The sequence below is a fragment of the Phaethon aethereus genome (assembly GCF_964289735.1).
Source record: "Phaethon aethereus genome assembly, chromosome: 2".
NCBI classification, from domain to species: Eukaryota; Metazoa; Chordata; class Aves; order Phaethontiformes; family Phaethontidae; genus Phaethon; species Phaethon aethereus.
The window spans coordinates 38758602-38784891 of NC_138582.1; the positions used below are offsets into that span (position 1 = coordinate 38758602).

A 26290-nucleotide genomic window follows, 5' to 3' on the forward strand; every position below is an offset into this window, starting at 1 on the left:
TCACTTCTAGCCAGCTTGAAGAGAAAAGAGGGAACTGTTATCTCTTAAACACTGCTAGCATCATCCCTCAGGGAAGTATTCAGATCATTGTGTCTATGTAAAACACCTGCTTTCAACTCCAACTTGACACTCCAGACCTGGCCAATATTTCAAACATTTCTCTGTGCTTTGGCATTTGTAATATGGGTGAGTCCTTGCTTAGTATGTGGGATTTCTGGATCACCATTCTTGAGTCACATACTACTACCCACGCAGCGTTTGGACCTACCAATTCAACTAACTTAGCTTGTAACTAAATGCATATCGTTCCTTGGATCACACCCTCAATAACTTTTTCTTTGTTGGCCGCCTTTAGAAAAGGAGGTCTTGAGAAATCCCATAATCACAATCACAGAAGTACGAACATTCGGCTACCTCTTTAAGTCAGCATCACTTTTACACAACAAAATCCCCTACAGACAATAAAGCCTTATTTTCAATGGAGCCTTGGCTTGATGCTAATTCCACAATATGAAGCTTGCCTCTGCAAACCACCACTTGGATGTCTTCGATGGACTTCACCAGAGCATGCAACTAACACGTAACATACAAACTACAGGATAATAGACATGATGAAGCTACAGACAGCCAAGCCCATGTTGGCAGAAAAATTAAAACTCAGAGCTATCAGATGCCCGTTAGCAGACACTCTGCTCTGACAGCTTTTGGAACAAGGCACTGTAGATCATGCATTATCTGTAAAAGGCAAATCAATATTACTTCTCCAGTGGAAAAAGGATACAAGTAATTGCTTTACTACAACATTAGATTTACACATGTTGTACAGAAAGATAAATATGAGATAATGTTTTAAAAAGTTCTGCTGTCCAGTATGTGTAGCCAAAGTTATTAAATATTCTGTATAAGTTCCATGACTTAAAATAATAATAAAAATTTTGTTTTCAAAATTTTTTAATCTTGACCAAGAAGTTTTAAACTATTCACATGGAACTTCGAATAATAACCAGCAATTACGGTGACACAAAATGGAGAGTGCAAGTTACCAGAGTCTGGGGTAGGGAAGTTCTAACATAGATTTAACTATCCTGACTAGCCACCTACATAAATTAACCCTAAACTTGCTCAAGTAATGATCATGAAATAAATTCCAATTAAGTTAACAGATGCTCACTGATTGTTAGAATGTACTTAAATCATGTCATCTGGAGACAATCCTTTAGTACAGCAGCTAAACAATTGTTGGTAATATTCTAATTACAAGTTTTAGTCATACACTTTGAATAGATTAATATATATTCAAATATACATCTTAATTTCCTCTTATTTACCTGTGAGAGATTGACTTGGTCTCGTAAGACTTCACACCAATGTTGTAATCAGCTTTTTAAATAGAACTAAATGTTTAATACACACCAATACGACAGAGACTTCCAAACTGGAAAAGTCAGAATTTGTTGCCATAGAAAAGTCTGGAAATTCATGTTCACCACAGAAAAATACAAAGGGTTCTTCTATATCTGCAGAATTTATATACTGCAAGTGTTGCTGGAACTCCTTAAATAAGACTAACAAGTAGTTTTTATATAGCATTTTAAGAAGACAAAAGGTTATTTCACCCATAAGCAGTTACTTGATTGATTCAAAGCTACTTGCATCATTTTTCCCCCCCACAGGAAAGGTCATACTTATTTGCCTTTTACAGGTAACACAAGATGCACAGTATCTTGCCAAAGTAATGACCAAAGCCACTGAAGACTATCCGCAAGCAGATACCTGATAGCTCTCAAAGGCCTTTGAGAACACACAGTCACGTTCAGTTTGGTTCTACACGGTTCATACTCAGTGCTTTTCTAACAGCAAGTGGCAATTATAAAAATCTCCTCATTTACTATTATAAGTAAAACTTTTATATTAGCAGTCATTTTAACCTGCATTCATTTAGGGGTAGATGATGTTTTTGCTTAATTATATATACACTTGAACTTTGCCATTAAATAAAAAGCAAAACCCACAATGAAATCAGAACGAAAAGAATTGGTCTCTTTAAATGCAAGAATACAAGGAATTTTTTGCCATGAAGCAGCCACTAGCCCATGGATATAACAATAAAATTTTATAAATACATGAATTCATAATATTATAATAAGTAGCTAAATAACTATGTCAACTAATAAAAAACCAATATTGACCATTTTTTTTGTATACTCTAGGGGATCTTCCAGCATTTTGTGTATTACCATCTATTACATGCTACCACATGGCAACTATTTTATTTCTGTTGGATATCAGTGTACCTCAATTTATCTTCAGCCCCAACTGGGAAGACACATTAACAATTCCAGTTCAGTTCGAAGTAAAATCCACCTGTGATTGCTTCCATCTGCGTTTTTATCATCCATCAGTTAAGCCCAAATTACTTATATGATTTTCCCCATCAGCAAGTGAGGTGACAGAGAAACTGCTTTAATGATATCTTTTTTCTGAATATTATTTTCAAAGTTCTGACAGATTTCTAACATGCTCTGCCTTCATGGATAATCTCTTTATTTCAAGTCAAATTAAAATAGATACTTCTGCTGCTCAAACCAGATAAACTTCTGACAATGACTATCCCATCCATAGTCAAACTAAAAACCAAACTGAAGATTAAGCACACATAGGGAAAAAGACATGCAGGTGTCCATTTTGACCTAAACATTGTAGGTTTGAAGTATTCAGGTTTAGAGTGCAACATTATCCATGAAGAATCAGGTATGAGACACAGAAGCAAAATTGCTAGGGAAAGGAAATGTTAACACGCTGAGCACAGTGTCACACACAATCTACATGTCTCCAGCCACCTTCCAGGGTTTGCAAACTGCTTGCCGCTGGCTCTACCAGGTTCATTGCTCTGGCTGAGCCCTGAGAAGGTACAGTCAATGCCTCCATCTCCACCTAAAAGTGGCCCAGGCTTGTGGAACAATTCCCAGGCTGATGTCTAGGTTTTCTCTGAAAAGCAGGCCTTTCAGTGTCAAGGTCTGAATACTCACAGACCTGGCAAGGCTGAGGACTCAACTCTGCAGCGCACAGAGCCTACTGAAGATGAACAACAAGGTACCTAACTGACTGCTCTTACAAAGCAAAACCTATGCTTGCAAAGCAGGCATCAATCTTACTTTCCAAAAATATGTGCTCATACTACTGTTTCTCCAAGATCCCTTCCACACATTCACTTACCTCATCTACTGTCCTTGTGCTGCCTTGAAATAAGACCCTAAGCTCATTGGGCAGAAGTTCTCCTTTGCAATATGTCTGGACAATTTCTAGCACAATACAATACCTTTTCTTTGTTGAGCCAGCAAATAGAAATACAATATAAAGATAGTGGAGTTTCTCAGCAGATAATTTATTTAACTACATATAGGAAGGATAACCTATTACGTTCCTTTTGCACATCTTGAAATATACCCAGAGAGAAAGACACCACCATATCCTCTAAAAAGCATGAAAAGGCAGAACATGGCAGGCATAATTCAGTAGTCATATCAAGAACAGCACTGATATCTAACTAACACTTAGTTTTGTTCATTTAAGAAATACTGTGTTTCATTTTAATCCTGGAGGATATAATGTCAAAGATTTGATCTGAAAACTTCTATCAGGATAGTCCTGCATTAACTGTACTATTTCCACATCCAAACATCAATTCCCAGTGATGCAACACATCTACAGCATCCTGTCCGGACTGTTACTTGAATGACTTTTTGTCAGGTTTGGCTACTGGAATCACAGAGCTAAAAAATACCTTTAACCACTGCACAATTGCATTTACAGGAGTGATGTTACAAATCAGAGGGAGACCTGATCACCACCAGAAGAGACAGAAGCCTCTCGCCCTACGCCCATGCCTTCCAGACTCAGTGTATTGCAGAGTGCCCTCTCCTCTGGAGCACCATGAGGAAGAACAGATACCCATACAACTTCTGCACAGGAGTCACTGGAAGACTCACCTCAGACAAGATACTTCCTCCTCAGAGGCTGGATGTCCTACAACCATGCCCAGAAAGGAGAGCCCCAGAAAATGACTCTTTTCTTCAGCAAAAGATGAATTAGCAGAAGTGAAAGGACAGTGTATCTGCTGTCTCCTACACAGGAAAATATCAAACTTCGTTGACAACATACGGCAGATACCAGATACGATGGATTACAGCCAGGCACATGTTTAACAGAAGAGATGGTCCCATGCCAAATGCATGTTTCTAAACACTCAGCACTATACAGCTGCACCAACACTGCAGACTCCGCTCCAGACTGGTTTTTGTCCTCTTCATTTTTGATTTGGATAAATTTCATGTTTGTTTTTCAAATCTCATTTCCTATGTAAACACAAAAGAATGCTTCAAAGTTAAAAAAAAGAAAAAAAACCAAACCACACCACAAACATTTGAAAGTTAGGTTTATAATTGCTCATACAAACTTAATGTAGTTCATTTTTATATATATTGCATTAATCACACAGACCTTTAAAAACACATTCTGTAACACTCATTCAGCTTGACTTTCAACTTGAATGTCAATATTTGAACAGGTTTTGTATAAAATGTAAAAATAATGCTCAAGTATTGGATCAAATGCAAAATTCATCCAGCTGGTGGGAGGCATAGAAAGCATTCCCTTTCCCCACAAATATATATACATATATATTGTATTGATATACATCAGGCTCACAAAATCTTTTGATATCAAAGAAAACTAGAAGATATAAACTCAATGTTCCACTGAATGTAGGGCAAAAGGATGCTGTGAGAAAGGCTTCTTGATTATTATAATAGTACTTGTTATTATAAGGACTTAAGAGAATCGCAAGATCCCATTTTGTGGAACACTACAGTAAATTTTCATATGCCTAAATATTAGACAAAAAAACTGTATCAGTAGTCATGAAAAAACCCTTTCAAGCACTTTTGCAGTATAATAGCTATTATTTGCAACACCTTAAATTCAAATGCTTCCAATTATTTCAAAATTTTTTAAATTGGAAAAAGCCTCAAAATATCTGGGGTTTAACTAACGCTGAACTCAGAGAGTAATGTGACTTAAATAGGGTACAGGAGTATTTTTCTAGTGAATAAATGTCCATCTCTTCCCAGTCCAAATATTTGGCCAAACACTCTTCTGAAGGTTCTGAGAAGAGCCATTCAACTTAATAGACCATCTCCAGAAAGAAACACCACCACAGGCATAACAATCTATGCTCATGGGTTTCTTTTTCAAATATAAAGCCATAATCTAGCTTGCTTTACCCAGATACTAAAGCTCACTTTTTTATCCATCGGGAATGGACTTTTTTGACCTTACTTCTAGGAAACAAAAACCCCCAAATTACATATCCTACTTTTGCATTCCTGTGTAGTGATTTAATTTTATAGGAATGGCTTATATCTGTGATCACTACTGGCCAATGTGAAAGAGAACCATGAAGAGGGAGGACAGAATTAATATCACTGATATTTAAGGCTTATGTCTTCCACACAGGATTTATCAGTTTGTTCTCAGTATAGTCAAGCCACAGAGAGAGCTTGTAGGAGCTTAAGAGGCATCCAAACTATAATTTCCATCAAGCAATTCAGCCAAATGAGGAAGTTCAGGTGAAAGTCAAATCATCACAAAAACGCTACAGGTTGCTTTAACAAAACATTACAATTTATCAAACTTAAAGGTTTAAAGAAGGTGTGTTTGTCAACACGAATAAAAAATAATAAAATACTTTTACTCAGCCCTAAGTTGTACATTGCTGTCAATCCCTATCTTCCAAAAATTTTACGTTCTCAGACCTACTCACATCTGCTCATCAGTGTGTCATTATGAAGGAATTTAAGGTAGCATATCTTGCATCCTGAGGACAAACACAAAATATGATATATGAAGCCTTAAGCTAAAGCATGAGTGACCAAACAACTGTCAATCATATTTTTTGATCTTTTTCTTTTGTATCTATAATACCAGCACATAATGGCTGAAAATGAGATTACTTCATATGCAGATTCGTATCTAATGCTACTGGAAAAAAGCTGAAGCATGTAGATAGTTTACCTTCATGATTTGTTGCATGGTTTACTCATTATTTGTTCCGTTAAAAAGTCACTTGCATTCTCAAGTCTTTACAGAATCCTCACCTAAATAAGTAATGTGAAAAACCTCATTCACACTAGCTTTAAAGAGCAGTTGAAAACTGACAGCTATGTCAATACCAAGCTGAAAAAAAAGTCTCTGAAACAAGAGGATGTTGGACACTTACGTTTGGTCTCTGGGAGGCCAAGTGCATTGGCTGCACAGGCTTAAGGCTGACACTTATCGTATCATGCCCACAAATAAAGTAGGTCTGAGATAATGGGGACAGCTAAATAAGTATCAGCTTACATAAGCAGGATACACTTTCCACTCTGTAAGTTATAGATTAGCTAAATTACATATATGATTGCAATATTAAAGCCATTTTTACATTATGCAAAGCATAAGTATACAATAAAAATATTAATATTGGTCTCTCACAAAAATATATGCTAATGAATAAATATTTTTTTCCAAAAGAAAAAAATAGCAGGGAAAATGGCTTTAAAAGAAGTCATCAAAAAACACGAGTTCTAATAATTACATTATATGGATTAACTTATTAAAATCACTTACTAGCCCAAACAAGGTAACTTCAACACATACACAAAAAACTGGTATATTTCTAAAAACTGTCATTTGCACTTTGTCTATCTACTCCATGTAAACTGTCACTACAGATCTAGTCAGCATGCCCTGGCTAACCTACCTGGGACATGACCTGCAACATCCACGAGCTGTCCTCTGGCTTAGGTTTTGAAATAAAGGACTAAAGGAGCATATTTTACAAGAAAGCTAGAGCCTAAGTGGATATTTAAATAACCACTATGGTACTAATAGTTGAAACCTTTAAATGGGTAGCAATGGTAATTTTTAAGGACAGATAATCGAATTGTACCTACTAGAACTGTCCATCATTTCTCATCAGACACTTCTACCATGAAGACTGCAATGGCTTAGACAAGTAAAAAATCATTTCATTCCTAGAAGTTGAGATCTGGGTAGTTTTAGAAGATCTGATAGGTTTTTTGGTTGTAGAGCTATTTTAATAGCAGCCAAAGCATTATTAATCTTTTTTTCAAATACTTTTATTTAGAAAATAATGCCTGCAAATCACTGGTGTATGGTATTGCTTGTTTCTGACACACCAAAGTAACTTCCCAGCCCTGACAGTGATTGCCCAATTAGAGTTTCTTGATGATTTGATTGCTATTAATTTAATGATAGACTAAATCTGCCTGGTTATGAGTGAAGGCCTTCGTCTTGTAAATCAGGGCCTCACCAGCTACAGCAGGGCTCCCTGTGGGAACATAATGTGCTCACATGGACTGCACTGCAGCCTTGATACTTGTCAATGCTCCGAACTGCCACACTAAGCAGGGGAGAAGTCGTCAATTTTTTTATGTGTTGCACCAATTAATGGGATTAAGAGCACTACCAGGCACTGAGGCAACACAAAGAAAGAAGAGGAAGCAGAAGGGCCATAATGAGCTCAGGGCTTTGGTGGGAAAACTCCTAAACCATGTGAAGACTGTAAGAGCCAGAAGTGTTTGCAGCCTCTGTGCACATAAACAAGACAAAGGAAGGGGAAACACAAGCACAGAATAATATGTGATAATGCAGTGGGACAGCAGTAGCAGAAATAGGAACAGCGGCCAGATAACTGGCCACCATTTCAGTACCCTAACTGTATATTTTATTTCTTCTCCTGACTTCTTAAGTTTTTCTTCAGTGATTAAGTAAATGTTAAGTGGATCTTCACTTTGGCCAACTTCATTATTCTAATCTTTTTTCTATTATCATTGGGAAACACAGAATAAACTAAATTCTCTTGAGTTTCTTATTTACCTTTGTTCCTTTTTTTGCCTGCTATCTTTTTCTTTCAGGTATTCGTGCTTCACAGGAAAAAAAAAATCTAGATTAAATCTGTTGCTCTAGCAATTTAGTCTTCTCTTTGTACATTCCTTCTTTGCTCCACACTGGTAAGTCTCCATTCAGCCTTTGCCTCCAAATAGCTTCACTATCTTACAACATGTATTAGACTACAGGCATTATTATCTACTGACATTATTCTGAACCAGGACACACTTAGGAGGAGCTCTGAAATATCTTTTTTCCCTAGGGGCTCTACATCATGCAACAGGATGTGTCTTAAAAGGATACTTGGTGAGTAAGTTGCAGCCTGCCTTCTCTCCAATATCAGTCCTGTGCAGAGTTCGTCCTCAGCATAATTATGGGTGGTGTTTGATGATGGCACACCCAGAGGAATTTCTGTATCTGCAAACCTTGACTTTGTCTTCAGCTTGTGTTTCCCTGGACATCTCTGCTTTGTCCTGATTTGGCAGGAAGCACGAGATTCTTCAGAATGCTTAGGAAGATAAATACCCAGGCCACATCATAGAATCATAGTATTGAGCGTGTCAAGCCCAGCTGGCCTGGACATGTACAGTTAACACAATGTGTCTGAACAGGAACTTACAGCACCTACCACATTCATGCAGGATCTTTGTCCAACACACACGGGATTCTCAGGTATGTCCCAATGCTTCAGAGTGTCTACATGCATTGCATACCACGTGCAAATGCACACACACATTTCAGCCTGAGAAATCCCAGTAAACCCAGTCACAGAAATTCAGTAATCTTAGCCTCTCTCTTCTCCTTCAAATGAAAATACAGTCTTATCCCATCTGTGCCCCCCAATGCTACCTCTAGGAAACTACAAAAAAGAAAAGGGAGATTATAAGGAAAAAAAAATAGAAAAGAAAAATAATGCATTGGCAATGTAGCATTAATCTCTGTCATCCCATCGTTTTCCATTTCCTATCCATTCTCACTTTCACACTCAGTGTATTTATATGGTCCATTTCCTCCTAATTCATTAGGCCATCCTCCCTAATTATTCAATTTCCTCTTATGACCCTTCACAGAAGGGACTGGGCTGGGCCCATGATCTATGGGGAACTGCACCTTTAAAAGGCAAGATCCATATGAAGTTAGCCTAAACACACAAGCTCCTTGTATACAGAGCTGAGCAGTTAGTCAGAACTCATGGAGTGATTTGGAGATTACTTACACCCATCTAGCAGCTTACTACTGGAAAAAAAAGGTAGCTGTGCTTCTCTCCTTCCTCTCACCCTCTGGCTACCTACATTTTCTCTCCTGAGCCAATGCCGTGCTTCTTATCAGACCACATGGTGACGCACCGAGCTAAACCAACTGAACATTTTTCACTTCTTTGCAGACTTCCTTTTATTTTATTTCATCTTCCCAAACTGGGTAATTGTAGTATGAGACAACTGCCCGTTCTGGAATAAGAACGGCAGGAATGGGCAGCCAGCAATGAAGATGAACAGGACCTGCAGCAACTAGCTATTAAGACCAGCCTCACAACCTGCAGTTCTGCATACTAAGCCACCAGAGTGTCTGGATTAAAACAAGCTATACGAGAAGGAATGATTCAATTAAAAAGGCTCCAACACAGCTGAAAGACCCAAACTCTCACGATTCCTGCCCCAGAAAACAGCTCCTCCAGAAGCCAACAAAAGTGCTTGATAAGCATATTGTTCCAGCTGTTATAGAGAAATCTGGTGCATGAATAGAGTGATTTTACTCATTGAATATTGCAGGGAGCCAGCAAAATGAGAAGCGAGAAAGAATACTTCATGTAAATAGACAAGAAGGTAACAATTTCCACTCTCCATATAGACCTCTTTCATAAGAGGTGGCTTATGTAAAATAGCCTTCTACTTAAGTTGACATGTATTCTTCATTTTGTATGGGCATTTCCCATAATTGTAACACATTTCCTGACAGTCCTATGCAAAGTTATGTTCAAAACTGAGGTGTTTCACTGGAAACTATGCTTAATGCAAAGATGATACTTGAATTTTATGTGAATAGGGAAAGAAAACTGCCCAAAACAACTGAAGACCGAAAGCTGAGGGACATCATAACTTCAGCCTGACTCTGCCTGAACACTTTAGGATGGAACTAAAAACCGGTATTCAGTGAAATTGAGTAGCCAAAGAAGAAATTAACACAGTATGGCATACCGTACCTGACATAAAAGTAAAAGCTATCAAAAATGTGTCTGTTGCAAGCTTTTCAAAAGAATATTACCCACTATACTGAGAGCAGATATGGATGTTGAGTTGTCTTGGCAAAGGCATAGGTGTGCATGAAATGCACATAGCATTTCAAGTGATCATGCTCTTTTCCTACATCCTAGAATTAAACTCATGAATTCTTGTTCTTCCTGTCAAATGGGTGCTGCTTTTCATCACCTTCAGTAATGTCTGAAACAGCCCACTGCCTGAGTCAGGAGGCCAACAGCTTCCTAACAATTCTACTGGAAAATTATTTTGCTTACAGCTGAGTTTTAACTGTTTCTCATGGTTTCAGGTAGAGAAGCATCTTCTCATAACAAAGAAGCTATCCCTCTCTCATACTTCACAGCTAGGAGAATAAGAAAGTGTGCATCTGTGCAAGGGGGTTAATACGGAATCCAGTCAATAACACCTCATTTTTATCTGGATATTACGGACAGTAAGGGGTTTGGGTAGTCTTTGTTCCAGAAATTGGTGAATATAAAAATGCCTGAAGCCACCTCAGAAGTCCAGAGGTAACGAAGTACCTCCATTACCTCTCACTTGTACAAAAGCACATATGCTTTCCCAAAAAAATGAAGTATGACAAGACAAAAAACAGTTAAAAAATCATTATACAAAAACAACCAACAATCACTAGACAAATAAAAATCAGAAATTATCAGTCCCCACCTCTTCATTTACATAAAGAAGACAGAAAATGGAAAGGACCAAGTGGGAAGAAAAGACATTGAAAAAAGGGAATGGATATTGATTAGATGTTCAAAATTAGAGGCAAACCAAAAAAAAATTATCTTAAAATGCTCTTAAATAATATGTTTCTAACTCAATTTTTTAATACTTCTGTTTATAAAGTAAGTCTTTTAAAAGAAGTAAGCACTAATAACAAGTGTCTTTCTATGTGTGTCTTTTTAGTCAACACCAAGATAAAGAAGCAAAGAAACCCACTTGCTCCAGAACACTAAAGCAGCACATCACACATGGCAGAAATGCCTGTACTAGCTGAAATGCCCAAGGTACTAGCTGCCCCCTTCCATCTCAGAAGATCCAAAACAACGAGAAGGCTGAGATTGTGCTAACTCTGGGATACGTATAGCATCTAGCCCACTTGGAAAAGCATAAATCAGTAACAACAAAGAGCACATAAAAAAACCTAAAGACTGAGTTAAAGCCATTAAAATTTTTTTATTTAATATTTGACATTTACATTTGTCCTTTGTACCAAAAGACTGGATTAATCAAAAGAAACAAAACAGCTGAAGAGCTTACTTCAGGTTTAATTAACACCATGCATTAAATATCATCCAAAACTTGGAAGAGACTTCATAATGTGATAAAACCAAAAGAAAAAAGAGCAGTAGTAATGGATTTATTTTGATCCAGATTGATTCAGTACTGCAGAAGTTGCCAGACAAAAATTCAAAATCATCATTGTCCCAGTGCATGTCCTAGAGCAAAGACATTAGACTCATTTTGGTTTATTTTGTTTTAAATAGGAACATCTGATAGCTCTAGACCTTAGCATTAAGCAGCCAGGCTCTGTTGGTACATGATAGTGAAAGCAACTCAATTCAAAACAACCTCTCATTTTCCCAGCTGTTTTTTATGGCAAGCTCCACCTCTCAATGAGACAAAATAATTGTCATTTTGAGAGTTTAAAAACATTAAAAATTAATGTAACAGAAGGAAGTTATTATGATTCCTTCATTTTATCATTACATATTTTAGGTACAATTTTTCAAATTTAATTATTACTATTAGACAAAGAATGTAACTTTGATTTTTATTTCTTTGTGTGTCTTTGTGCCCAGTTGGAATTTTTTTTTAAAAGCAATTAAGAAAGGCCACATTTCCCTTTCAAGAAAGTAATGTTTTTGCCATTGTGGAAAAAAGGTTGATATGATTATTATCTATGTTTGTGACAACACAAATGCATAGCTGTATCTGTGATCTCTTTCACTGTCTCTTTCCAATTTTTTTTTTAAACCTTTGACTAATTTCAGACAAATTCCAAGAGGAGTAGACCTCGCAAACAAACCAAGTTCTTTCAAATGTTGAGAGATTCACTAGTCAGGTAGCAAGACCAAAACATTATTTTCCTCATTCAGGAACAACATCTTCTCTTAAACCCAGGTTCCACAGGAGAGAACTATGAATGCCTCATACACAGGGAAGTTTCTGACAACTTTTGTACCTTGCTGGTCACCATAAAATCCAAGCAAAAAGAATATAGCCATTGCTCATGAACAATTTGTTAATGGAAAAGGGTCTGTCTATAGTTTTAATTGAGGTTTTCCACTTGTTTCCCCTTAAAGAAACTTTACCAAGGCAACTATCAGAATGCAATGAATTCTTTTAAAAGCAAAAGACATTTCTGCACCATTTTTTCCATTTGACTTTCATTACCCTTAAGTAGGTCTTTTACTTCAGTGCACATCAAGGCTACCAAAGTCCTACTGTAGCAGGCAACAAAAAAAAAAAGAGAACTTAAGATGATTCCCTATCCCCCACCGTGTCACACTGTGGCATTTCTAGATCACTGCTGGTTTCCACACATCCTTTGAAAAACAGCTAGTATTGGCTCCTCTGAAAGAGGGACTGCCAGGGTGAAACAATGTCACTAGGTAATCAGTCAGTACCTAAAAATATTCTTATGATGTCAAAGTACTGAAAAACTTGGTCTTCCAAAGGCTCCATCTAGCTGCCTGAAATTAAATGCTTCTCTATATAAATTTACAACATCCAGAACACAGAGCCTTTCATCCTAGAAACAGAATCTAGTCAATTAAGTATAATACCAAAACAAAATAAAAGATTATTTGAGCAAGCTTAGAAGAAAACAATTCTCTGAGAGCGTCCCTATCATTCACTTTGCAGATATTCCAGCCTAAAACATAATTTGATACTATGAAGAATCTTAAAACTGATAAATGAGACACTCAAGTTGACTGTGTCTACATTTGTGTATTTAAGAATTGAGGGCAAACATTCCTTCAGAAGAGTGTCCACACTCTAAAATTCACTCCCAAACTTCCACTAACTCAGTCACAAGGTGCACTATAAATACTGTTAGTCACCAAACAGGTGCATTAGGATGTGTGAAGATTTACGTTAGAAGCATAATAATTTTATTTAAATTAAATAATGGAAGCTAGTGCATAATATACACTAATAATGCCATCTCATTTAGAAAAAAACGCACATATAAATTAAAAAAAATTCATTTCCTATTATATTTGCTTCAGGAATTTTGTCCGCTAAAAGAAAACAAGGTAAGTGTGGTAATATGAACACAGCCTTTATGTTGTTTGAAATAAAAATTATAGTTCTAAACCCACATTACTTTGAGAAAAATTCTTAGGTAACAAGGGGTTTGGTACGTTTATTTTGAGAAGAGTTATTCTGGCTTTTTGTAACTCAAATTACAGACTTCTAGTTTGCATAACAACAATGTACCTGCCGGATGCTTTTTAGCTGCAGTTCTATAAATAAGAAAATTCCAAACCACTACATTTATCTTGGAGGTCTTGAAGATTTATTGCAATCTGTTCTAAGAATGCTGATCTAGCTTTCAAATTCACAGAAAGTAACTGTCAGGTTGCCCAAATGAGAACACAACTGGATGCTGAAGAGATACAGTCGTACGGAAGTCTAGATGTATGGATACTCACAGGCATCAGGATTATTCATTGAGATTATTAACACACAAAAAGAATTTGTTGGATTCGATGCTTGAAATGCAAAGTGGGTCAATACTTCACTCAGACAGAAATGAGTGGGTGCTGATTCTGAATACTCTGTCCCAGCCAATTTTAGGCACACACCTCCTGTTCACATTTTAGAAAGATGGAAAAAAACAACAGTGAAGCTTCACCACAGAAATAATTCACATTTAAAATTCTTGTTACATTCCAAGTTAAATGTGTAAAAACAAAAAAATCTAAAAAAAAAATAGGTAGTGCTATGCTACATGTTACCACAAAAAACTCAGAAGAGAGGAGTTTCTAAAGGGCATTCCTCAAATCTAAACTAGGTGTCTAAACACAGTATTCTCAGATGCCAATAATTTCTTACAGGAAGATGCCTAAGCTTTTAAAAGTGAAAGAAACAAAACAAAACAAAAAAACCCAAAACCACCACAACACACAAAACCAACACAGAACAGGATAAGCCAACTCATGAATCCTGACAGAATTTAAAGGGGTTAATTTAAGACCTTACTGGCAGCACTAACACCTGCACAGCCTGGGGCACTTAGAAGTTGACCTATATGTTCACAGGAATTTTACCTGCATAGACCTTAGGCATCTGTAAGACAAAACTGCAGCAAAGTAACAGTTTTGAAAAACCATGATTTCAGGACCTACGTTCAACAGGGGGAATTGAGACTGAAGTATCAAAGTTGGTTTGCAATCTGTCTTAAATCTCAAAATTGACACAGTCTCAGATGTACACAAAAATTCCCACCCACCTTCCTTCCCACCTCTAAGCCATAAATAAGAATTTAACTAGTAAAAATGTTTGGAATCAAGTGAATTTGTGTGTTACCATTCATAGCTGAGTGGATAGGACTTCCTACTATCTGTTAACAGGTACTGGTAGTCGTAGAAGACTGACGCCTGCTGAGTCAGCCTAAGCTCATTAATTCTTTCTCCAGAAGGTTACTCCTACCTTTATAGAGATGGAGACAACTTTTTAACCAAGGGAGGGCCTACAGTCTTCCTGCATCTCACATGTCAGCACTTCTCTTGAAGACTTCTCTTTTACACCAGTATCTTTTAGATAATTCAAACGTCACACTATATAAAACTTCAGCAAAGAAATAAAACTGAACTCATCTGCATATGCAGCATGCACTGAAAGTAAAAAAAAAAAAAAAAAGAAGTCCAAAAGAACAGATGTTCTTAAGTAGGTACTGCTGGTTAATGAAGCACAAAGAGCCCTAACCACAGTAACAGAAAGCCACAAATACAGGACAGAACGGAGAAATGAGACACTACTGGGATAACTGCAAACAACTGGAACAGAATGACCAACTAGGAACTAACAGCACCTACTGCTCTTGACTGTAATGCAGGAGAATTGTACTTCATAATCAGGAAAATGCTGAGTGTTTCAGCCATCAGCTGTGTCTGTCTAAGCTCTATGGTGTAAAGTCCTCCTGATCACTGATCATTCATTACGCAAGTATGCAATACAATCTATTTATGCATCACCATCCCTGCCTTCACCTCAAAAAGCCTGCATGTCCTCTCTCCACTTTTGTCTTTCCTGTGACTGCCCTCAATTACCCAATACTATTTCATGCACGCCCTAAAATGTTGGCTTGAAGCATATATTGAGCAATTACAGTCACAACCCACTCAGCAAATAACACTGCAGAAAATTGAATCCAGGTCTACTCTGTTCTGACTTGGTGTTAGAAAATTAGTACTCACTGCAAAGAAAGATGGCTGTCATCCATGACAAGTGGTGCTTAATTAGCATCAAAAACAGAAGTGGTGTAAGAAAATGCTAACTGTTCCTGAATGCAAGACGAAGCACAGGTCTCCCTTCTCAATGTGTCAGAACTTTTAGAGACACGAAAAACAGATGCGTTAGTGAATATATCTGACTGTGAACACATGGTATTCTTGATACACTATAATGCATATACAATAGGAATACTAGTAAAGAGCATAAGCTTCACCCTATACTTAGTCTTTGATCAATTCCTGTCAACTTTAGATATACGTCTTCCTCTTACTAAGGACTAAAAGATCAAGCACAGGTTGTAGATCTTCAAAAAACTGTTGAGAACAAAAAATACATCACCAAAATGAAATACATAAGTAGATTTTAAACAGCTAATCAGGAAGTAGAGGAGATAAGAATTATGATCCTCTTCCTCCCAGTGTTAGGGATTAAAATAACTTAAAACAGCTACATGACTGCTACAGCCCTATATCTTACATCCACAGAAATCTCTTCCTAGTATACAGGAGTGCACTAACAACCTGTAGACAGCCTGCAAGGTTATGCAAAAAGCCTTTCACAGACTCTTTCTACCACAATGAAATTCCTACATTGTAGTGATTACTGAAATATTTAGTGATATATGAACGCTGTAACAAATACAACTTCATTTTTTCCACTGTTGATAACTAAGGCATCCTGCTCTTTTTGAACAAGGGAGATGAGCATCTTACACTACTGAGAAACTAGGTTAAAACACAGCAACTCAGAACAGTGATGTCAAGTAGTTTGTTTGAATTTTAATGTGTGAAACAATGGGTTAAAAAAAGTTAGCAGAAAATGATAGCTGTAAAGGGCCTAATTCCTCAACAACCCTTAATTCCCATTGAAATATACAGGAGTCAGTTACTTATATAGCCCTAGCATCTGTGTTGATTGAACAGTCTTTTATTCCTAAACTGAACTGCACAAACGTTTCTGTTTCTATGAATTCTACAACTAGAAAAATCACCTGCTGTTTCCTAGTACCTAGTTACAGTTCCATCAAACGGGGTTTTATTTATTGCAAAATGAACATAACACCTCTGACACTGAGCCAACATAATCTGTCACAACAGCCTCAGCCCATTCAAAATACAAAAAAATGACCCTTAGCGAACAGTTTTCTAGCAAAATTTTAACCTTTCTTATGGAAGTTGGCAAATGCTACCCAAAACATACACTACACCAGAATAAAAGAGATTTCATACGTAGTAAGCTTGACTGAGAACAAGTTAATACTGAAAAAGAGAGAGTTGTGTCTTGGGATAATACTGCCAAAGTATAATACGTGTGCATTTAGCTGTAAAAACGGTATGAGAAACAGGATGATAAAACGGTAATAACCACGATTGCTCTAGTACGCTTTTAAATCCTAAGCATTCATAGCTTTTGCACAGAAATAGTAAAATATGCACATCTGTGCATCTACAAGTACAAGCAAGTGCATCTTTGTAAGACCAAGGAAACCTATAGCAAAAATACGGTTCCCAAGTGTATGACTGCAGATAAAAATTTCAGAAAACACCATCGACAGGGACTTTTCGCAGGACAGATTTCACCCTGGGTGGCCGGTCCAGAGGACGGGCTTCCCGGTGAGGGGAGGCATCCACCTCTCCCTCCTCGCTAGCCGGTCCACCAAGGGGCAGCGCCTCGCGTCTCTCCCGCGGGCCCTGCGGCGCCCACGCCCCGCGGCTCGCTGCTCAGCGCTGCCGCCCTGGAGACGGGGGGGGCTTGAGAGAGCCGCCTCCCCGCCACCGCCCACAGGAGTGGAGCCGGTACGCATCTGCCCGCGGCCGGACGGCAGGGCCGGGCCGCCCGTCCCACCATCGCGGGGCTCACCGGAGGCGAGACGGGCAGCGCCGTGGGTGGGAGGGCGAAGGGGCACCTGTTTCACGGCCCGCGCGTCCCTGACGGGGCCAAGAAGCGGGGCACATCCGCGGGATGGCCGGGGAGGACTGCTCGGAGCAGGGACGCGAGGGCACGCGTGTGGTGCCGGCAGCTGCCTTTCCCTCCCCGGGTGGACACCGAAGCAGCGCCTCAAACTCGTCCTCGCCCCTGCGCTCACCTGTGCTGCGCGGGGAGCCGCGGCCATCGTGGGGGCACGCCCGCCCCCACCGCTGCCCGCCGCGGAGGAGCCGGCCGGCAAGAGCGCACCTTACCTCGAAGAGGGGACCGATCTTATTCTTCTCCAGGTAGGCTTGGATCCTGGTCTGCTGGTGAGACGCCATGAAGAGCTCCGGAGGCGGGGGCCGAAGCTCCTCTCCCCCGGTAGCGGCTGCAGTCCCTCCGGCTGCTCGCGGCTCGCTCCTCCGCCGCCCAAGGGCTGCTACAAGCGAGAGCGGGGGGAGGCGCTGCGAAGGGGCGGCAACCCCAAGTGCCCGGGACGGAGCTAACTCAGGTAACTGGGGGGCGCGGGGCTGTGTTCCCTCAGGGAGCAGCGGGCAGGCGCTGCCTGGAGCGGAGCATGGTGCAGGGAGGAGAAGAGCCGCAAAGGCGGCCCCGAGCCCGCGCCGCTCCGCGCGCTAGCTCTGTGTGTGTGTGTGTGTGTGTGTGTGCGCGCGCGTGCCAGCGCCAGGCAGCGCCTTGGTTACGGGAACAGCCGCGGCTCGAGCTGCCGCCCTCGCGACAGCGCCGCTCCCGAAGCCAATGGCCGGGGACTCCCGTCAGTGCCGCGGCCGCTGGCGCCCGTTAACGCCCGGGCTCCGGCGCACAAAAGGCGGGAGGGAGGGAAGGGGAGGAGAGCGGGGGGGAGGCGGGGGCTGGTCCCCCGCCGCCGCTGCTCCCATGCTTGCCCGAGGACGGGCTCCTTACCCCGGCAGAGCCGAGTTCCCGCTCTCCGGGGCAACCTGCCCTCGCTCCCCCAGGCTGGGAGTCCCCCGGCGGGGTGCGAGCGCCATGGGCCGCCCGGCGCGAGGGGCCTGGCCGGCGCTCGGAAACTTCAGCCAGTGGAAGGTTGCCGGCGGAGTGAAGCGAGTCGCTCAGCTAGCAGGGAATGGGGGTGCAGGAACTACGGCCAGCTCTTTTCCTTAATTTTTGTTTAAATGTTTTTTACATATTAAAGTGCCACCTTTCTCATGGTACCCATGAAATTCCCAATTAGCAACACCGAGCACCTTAATACAATAATTTGAGCAGCTATGTAGCTGCACCCTGATCATGCAGGTTGTGTCGAGTTGCCTCCAACAACCAAGGGATCCCGTCCAAAATGTGATGGAGTAAATGAGAAATTTCCAGCTGGCCTCAGGGACTAGTGAGTTAATAGCTACATCAAAGAAGCAGTATTTATTCTTTCTCCACTTCAAGTAATTAGTTCCCCACCTTTTCTGTAAGCAGGGTCGTAACCAGCTTTTTTTCCTCTCTTTCACATGAGAGAATAACAAACAAAACCATGCTTCTTTTGGGATTTGACACTTCTGTTCTTCTGCAGTGACTGATTCTGCTGTACCAGTGTTCACCTGTTTTTAAAAAAAAAAAAGTAAAAAAGACATTTTTTCACAAGATTTTTTTTAAAAGCACAAAACAGCTTCGAAGAATATTTGGAACATTCAGCACATCTGCTGCATCAGACTGCCTGCTCCCAATCAAGCAGTGTTCTGCAAATGCAAGAGTACAAGCCTCTCCTGATTCAGAAGTCGTTAAAGAAAAGGATGAATTTTGTCAGGAGTCAAAAGATCGTGAGTTCTGCTCCCACAGCCATTGACTTGTTTGACTTCAAAGTCCTCCTTACTGACCTAAAACTCATGCCTCTACCTAGGAGGAGGTCAGGTGTAAGTGTATTACAAAGAGAGTTTGCAGTGCAAACATAAGTGTAGCATAAGCAATAGTTTGTAGAATTCTGTGATGGTTTTGCTGGAACATGCTCAGTTTCACTGCTCATCCCAGTCTCAGAGAGGCAGTGTTTATTTTCCATAGTAGCCACTAAGAAATGGCCTTTTTTATTTAATCTGGATTTTTAGTGTGTTGGTAGTCTTCTAAAATTCATATCAGCTCAGAGTTTTAGCATATCATCTCCAGCAAAGTACAACTGCTTTGCCTAGTGCCACTTAAATAACATGGTGCTAAGCTAGTTTAATCAGTCTAATCAGGATCATACAATCATAAGGGTAATTACCAGCGATGCAAGTTCTCTACAGTGGCTCTAATGATTCCCATCAGATGAGGATGTTTGTAAAATTTCACAAATCTCACCAGAAGCCAGAGGGCTCCAATAGACAAAAGTCTCCCACATTGCAAAATATTGCGTCCCTCCCATGATCCAAAAATGAGAACATATGTACACAGCCTGACTTTTCAAAGCAGCAGTACTTCCAGACCTGCTGGGACCTGACTGCACCTGGACCTGCAAACTATCACTTCTCTATGTAGACTAATAAGAGGACTGAAAAAGAGAAACAAGGCTATGAGCAATACAAATAGAAAAGAAAACTTATTAAAGGAGGTTTAAAAGATAGTGTAACTATCTATGGTTGCATATTGTGCAGTTAGCTAGATCCCAAGACCTTAGTGTTAAAACCTCAGAGTTTTGTGTTTTGGTTGTGGGTAGTTTTTTTCTCCCACAGACTCACAGAATGGTAGAGGTTGGAAGGGACTATTCCAACCCTCCTGCTACAGCAGGGTCGTCTAGAGCTTGGTTGCTCAGCACTGTTTCCAGATGGCTTTTGAGTATCTCCAAGGGTGCTGGATCTTTCTGGTATCTGTTGTCATTTTTGCTTCCTATTTTGCTAGACCTTTTTTTTTCTCTCTCAATTCTCATCCAGACATATAATCTAGACTTTCCAGTTGGCTTGGAAGACACACTAGCGATCCTCCTGTGGCTGGGAAAACTTCCAAGGCCAAATGCAGAATTAGCTTTCTAAACAGACACACCTCATAATCCCACAGCTCCCATAACACTTAACTGACAGGTTATCCTTCGATATGGATTAGACACTTTAGGGAGACATGAACACAGACAGTCCTTTACCAAGAGCTTCCCATCGCAGTTTCCTGGTTGAAGGTCTCCAGTAGCTAACAGAAAACTCTCCAAGTGCTGAAGTACGGGAGTGCAGGTGCGTCCTGCAGACAGCATAGGCTCGGTGACACAATAGGGTAGGAAAAGGAACTTCAGTGTTAGCAGTTTTTCCTCTTTTTCCAAGAAAGCACAAAAACTTTTGCTAGATTTAAGACAAGCGACACTAAGATAGCTATCGATAAATACCTGTGATTTGCAGATAAGCACAGAAAGCTGGGTATGTCCCTTTTGTCCTCTCAGATGTTAGGGATTTTTTTTTTTTTAAATTTAAGATAATTTAAATTAGTTTTTAAAATTGGTATCAAAACAGATCTTGTAAAATGAACTTTCATTTTTCAATACTTAAGCCTCACAGATTTAAAAAAACCTCTTGGATTAAAATTACTGATTGGATATGCATAAATTTATATTACTCTCAGCAATCTCCTATATTACTCTCAGCAATCTCCTCCTATGAGCATCTGAACACTAAATTACATTACGACCCAAGTAATAAAATATAGACTCTGTATTATGCTATGCTATGATCCTTGTTTCATTTTGTAGATACTTTTCTTTAAAGAGCAGTATACAGCATGCACATCTATGTAACACTCAGGACTGAACTGCAAGAACAGAAGAAATTCCTACAAGAATTTGCACATAGCCATCAAAACATGAAAGGTGTCCTGATTTCAAATTATATGCACTGCACAAAGTAAAAACCAAGATTAATTAAAAAAACAGGGCGAGGGACAAAAGAACAGAGCTAATTATAAGATGCTTGTGACCACACTCTATTCTCTGTCTGCACCTGTGATATGTGAGCTCCATGCTTATTACCATCATATGTTAGTGGTTTTCTCATCCTTTGCTATTCTCACCAGGAGATGAGTGTGCATGTTTTGGTAGGTTGTTTTTGGTTTGACTTATTTAGTTCAAGAATTTCACTACACTAGGGGCCCCTTAAGTAATTCCATAGTATTCTACATAATTTCAGTTCTGTCATCCATTTTTCAGGAATAAGATTGCTGCAGTTCCAACGCTGAGCATTGAATTTTCAATGTTATATGCACTAGCAGTACCTGTTCATCATTGCTGGAGTTAAAATACCCAGGCTTTACATGCAAAGAAGGTGTTCTTCAGGAGTCAGAGCTGCCACTGCCTAGCAGAAAAGGAAACTGATGACTTGGCTGTCTGTAAAGGCACTCTGTGGGTCACAAATACCTGGTGCCAAGTCAACAGTTTTTTCCCTGCTGGCTAAAATTTGATCCATATGCTCTGTAGGAAGTTTATTTTTTGAGATGACATTTGGAGTGCATAAGAGACGTTAAGATTTAAGGGAAATCTATACTGGCAATATATGAATTTATTACAGACCTTTACTTGGCTTTCTAGCTCCCATTAAGTGCTTTATGTTTCAGCTATCAAAAATCATCAGAAATTCCTTAGTGAACCTTTCAAAAAACAATTAGGGGAAAAAAAAGAAAAATTAGCAGGCACATTAAAAGCTATAGTATTTATCAAAACCTGGTGATATTTTCTTTGTAAAGCTTTCAATTCTGTCAATGTGTCCTTTAATGTAATAATGTTATAACAAAGAATTCTTCCTCCATTACTGTGATCTGTTTCTATTGAGTTTGGTATTCTTTGCAAAGTCATTAACGACTTCATGAAGAGGTAAGAGAGCCATTAGTCAACAGCTAGCTAAATGTGGTTCTTAAAGTATGCTTGTACTTTAAAAAAAAGGCAACTGAAGTTACCTTCAGGAAAATAAAATCCCTGAGTTCCTGCACTTTATACATGAGGCATTATTTTTTATTGCTGAAGCATAGCCTTGGAACTTTACAAACCCCTATTGTAAAATTTTCTAAAGCAGCAGACACACATACACACACAGACACGCACACACACACTGGCTGACTGTTGCAATGCTTCAAGCTGTATAAAGTAATGGAGGTCTAGCAGTTCCTGACCTAGAAAGCTGCCATCTAGCTTTTTATTTAGTACTCCCCTAAAAATGGATCTGCTCAGATAGCATGTTGTCAAAAGAAATTGAATCATCTTAGTACATTGTACTGAAATATCCAATTTACCTTTTATCCCGTATCAAGTTAGCAGACAGAACTGGGAGTAATGTCACTGGAGGGCTCATGCTAATGATTCGGTATACTCAATTTTTGTTTGGTGGGGTTTTTTTAAATGTACTCAGTAAAGGATAATAGCCCCACAAGCACCAGCTTGAGTTTAGACAACCTTGAATATCCTTTCTATGATTTTCTGTTCGTACCAAGAGAAGAGCCATACAACTTCAAAACCTGGGCTAGACTCAGACTTGTTGTAAAGAGGAAGGATTCCTTTGCATCATTATTCTCCTAGCAAATTCAACCTAAGTTTTGGGTATTTTGTCCTTTATACATTGTGATCTTGGCCACAAACACTCAGACTCTGTGGGGTAAAACATTTCCCATTCCCTGCAGGGCAGAAGCCCTTGGGAACTTAAAAGCCTCCATTATTTTCAGGCTCTCAATAAGGATGAGAGCAAATCACTAGAAAACCCAAGATTCATAAACCCACACTGTGCTTAAGGAAGATGAGTGACTACCTCTTTGACTCCTTTTACTGTCAGATGTATTGTGTAGAATCATAGAATCATAGAATAGTTTGGGTTGGAAGGAACCTTTATAGTCCAAACCCCCCGCAATGAGCAGGGACATCTTCAGCTAGATCAGGTTGCTCAGAGCCCTGTCCAGCCTGACCTTGAATGTTTCCAGGGATGGGGCATCTACCACCTCTCTGGGCCGTGTAATTTGTTTTCATTCATCATGTTTACTTTTCTGCTTCCAACAGTTCATTCAGGAATGCTTTTCTCTCAACCTATTCAAAGAAAAATCCATCTAAAACTTGAAAAATTTAGTTAATACCATATTACCAATCCAACCATTAATAGAAATCACTACTCTTTCAAGACTTCATTGTAGCTTATATCCATTTTTAGCACTTTTATAGTTGTTTTCTTTCCGTTTGGCTACACACAAGCATAATACATAAATAAAAGGAACAGTAGCAGTACTTATGAACACACTGATAATAGAACAGGACCTGACTGTATATATTAAATACATTTCAAGGACAAATCTGCTCTGAGATTTCACCATTTAAGTGCAGTACAGAAGACTACAGACAGGCATTATTAAGAAGCCAGGTAAGACTACAATGCAGCCTGCTAAGCCGAGCTCTTAGTACCCTCCTAAAGAGGGATAGGCAGGTTCAGCTACATTAATATCCAGGGACTCAAATAATTAACTAAAATACTTGCAACACCAACTGGCAGTTACATTCTTCTTCCTTTCTGAGGGATACAAACAGTAATTTAATTATTTGGTAGTGACTAAGACCATAAAAATACAAGCCTTCACAAACTGTTCCTTTCCCCTCCCTCTGTAGCACTGCCAGGCCACAGAGCATTTGTCTATGCACTGTTGGCATTCTGGTAGCGTGGATGGCAGTGGCAAATGAACCAAGACTTTTTGGCATGTCCTGCTGTCCCAAGAGTCTGGTCTAATTTGTCTAGCCCGTGACTAGTAACTCTAATGTTATGCAGACCAGCCACTAGAGGGGAATAAAGAGTCATACTCTACTAGCATGGGTTATGCATTGTAAACTGCTTTGCAGGAAGATTTTGGACATGGCCATGAAGAAGTGCTGTACCTGACTCAGCTGGCAACCCTGGTTCATGCTGTAGTCTGATTACGTTTGTGTGTGCGTATTGCATTCAGACAGCAAGGTTTGCTTAAGGGTCTGTAAGCCTGGAATATGTCTGTATACTTGCTGCATAATTATTGTAAATGTTTGTACTGCTAACTGTATTCTAATTACTTGCAGTGGTAAAGTCAGGTAGGCTCTGAACCACCAAGCATTTCAGCATGTTGTTTTAGCTAAAAACATACATTTAAGTTAGTTTGTCAAGTGCTTGAAGGTAAACATAACGTATTCAGGGGAGGGGGGAGTGGGCAGCCAGCAGAGGAGATCAGTCACAGCTAACTCAAGGCTAGGAGTAGGAGGGCTGTTAAGCCTTAGCTGCCTCTAAGACACCCTCTGGGAAGCTATTGAAAGTAGGTGACATTACTATAGCTGCTAAAGAGTGAACCAGCGCAGAAGCCAATCTAGATAAGAGGAAGTTTAGAACAACTGTTTTTCACACACTAGACTTAGGTTTTGTGTATACAGCTTAGACTCCTCTGCTCTTAACAATACAAGTTAACACTAGTCAGAGACTCTCCTTGCTCATCAGGAATCCCCAAAATGCATAGGATGCTGTTTTCCAGGTTACTTTTTATTACCAGAACATACCTAAGAATGAACAGGATTATGCTCAATGAGCATACCAGTAATGCCAAATTCCAATATTTAAAAGAAGAAAAAAAATAAATATAGGTCTAAGCCAAAATCATCAAGAGAGACCTTAATATAGATTATAAACATTTTAATTTCACAGTTTCAAGGCCTCTGGTCCCCCCTCCTCCCCTGCCCCTTCCCCTGACACAAAGCTGTGATCTCTAGTAATTCTGGTTTTATAGCAAAAGCAACAATTCTGTTGTAGCCATTTGGTTGCAGGAACTAGAGGTGGAAAAAACCCAACACTAAACATAAAGGGAGTAATGGTAAAAAATATAGAAGTTGGCAACACTGCTGTAGCTTCTTTTCCAGACATAATGGAGCTGGATTTGAAGACAATACCCAGGGACAAGAGCTTAAAAATTGAAAATTTACTAACCTAAAGATTACTATCTTCACACAAAAATCCAGGCAAAGAGGTATGTGTTGCTTTTTAGTGAGAGGGAGGCTAGCAATGATCCCATTTAATTTCCTGTAGTAGGAAGCTTAGCAACTATGCGGTAAAAATATCTCCTTAGGTGATTACTGCTTATACATGGAGGGATGTGAAATTAGAGGAAGTCCTTGAAATATTAATGCCAATGCCCATTACAGTCCTTGAAGAGGAGGACAAGGACCTTGGACTGAATGGGCCATTGAATGCTTGCCCTTGGCAGCATTGCAGCCACCACGCACACATCTGATTCTTTCTAAAGGGGAAAAATTCTTTGCTTGGGATCCATCCCCCTGGGTTTGTTTCTCGTGGAAAATGCTGGACGCAAGGCTACTTCCTCATGGCTGATTTGCTTAATTGAAAAGAGAGATTGATATTTCTGCTGTGAAAGTAACTGGTGTTTAACATTTCTGCATCTATCTGCTTTCATAAAGTTTCAACTGATTTTCCTAAAGCAGCACGTGCGCAGATCTTCATAAGCTGCTGCCTTGATAATGAGTTGCATTTTCCACCTGATACACCAATTCTTAGCCGTACAGCTGTCTCCCACTAGCAATTATAAACTTGAAGCATTTAAAAGAATATGCATTACAATGAGAACATACATCAGACAATTAGCAAAAAGGTAATTGAATTTGTCTCCTGTCCCAAAATACAGGGAAAAGCTTGGCTTTTTATTAGTAACATGACATCCCTAATAACATTTTAAAATGCATTTTTAATCTAGGATTAATTTTCAAGCACTTGATAAAGCAATTTACATTTCATAAACTT

The 26290-nt window shown here is 39.6% G+C and overlaps 1 protein-coding gene across 1 annotated transcript in view; it reads right to left on the minus strand.

Annotated features, from left to right (window-relative positions):
- LOC309417929 (uncharacterized protein C8orf34 homolog) overlaps positions 1-17923 on the minus strand; it is a gene marked incomplete at its 5' end in the record, with an annotated part of 176993 nt that extends 159070 nt beyond the window's left edge. The window contains one exon of the mRNA XM_082015562.1: positions 17855-17923. Within this exon, the coding sequence (XP_081871688.1) occupies positions 17855-17923 (69 nt within the window). The remainder of the gene's footprint in view (positions 1-17854) is intronic.
- Between the last annotated feature and the right edge of the window lie 8367 nt (positions 17924-26290).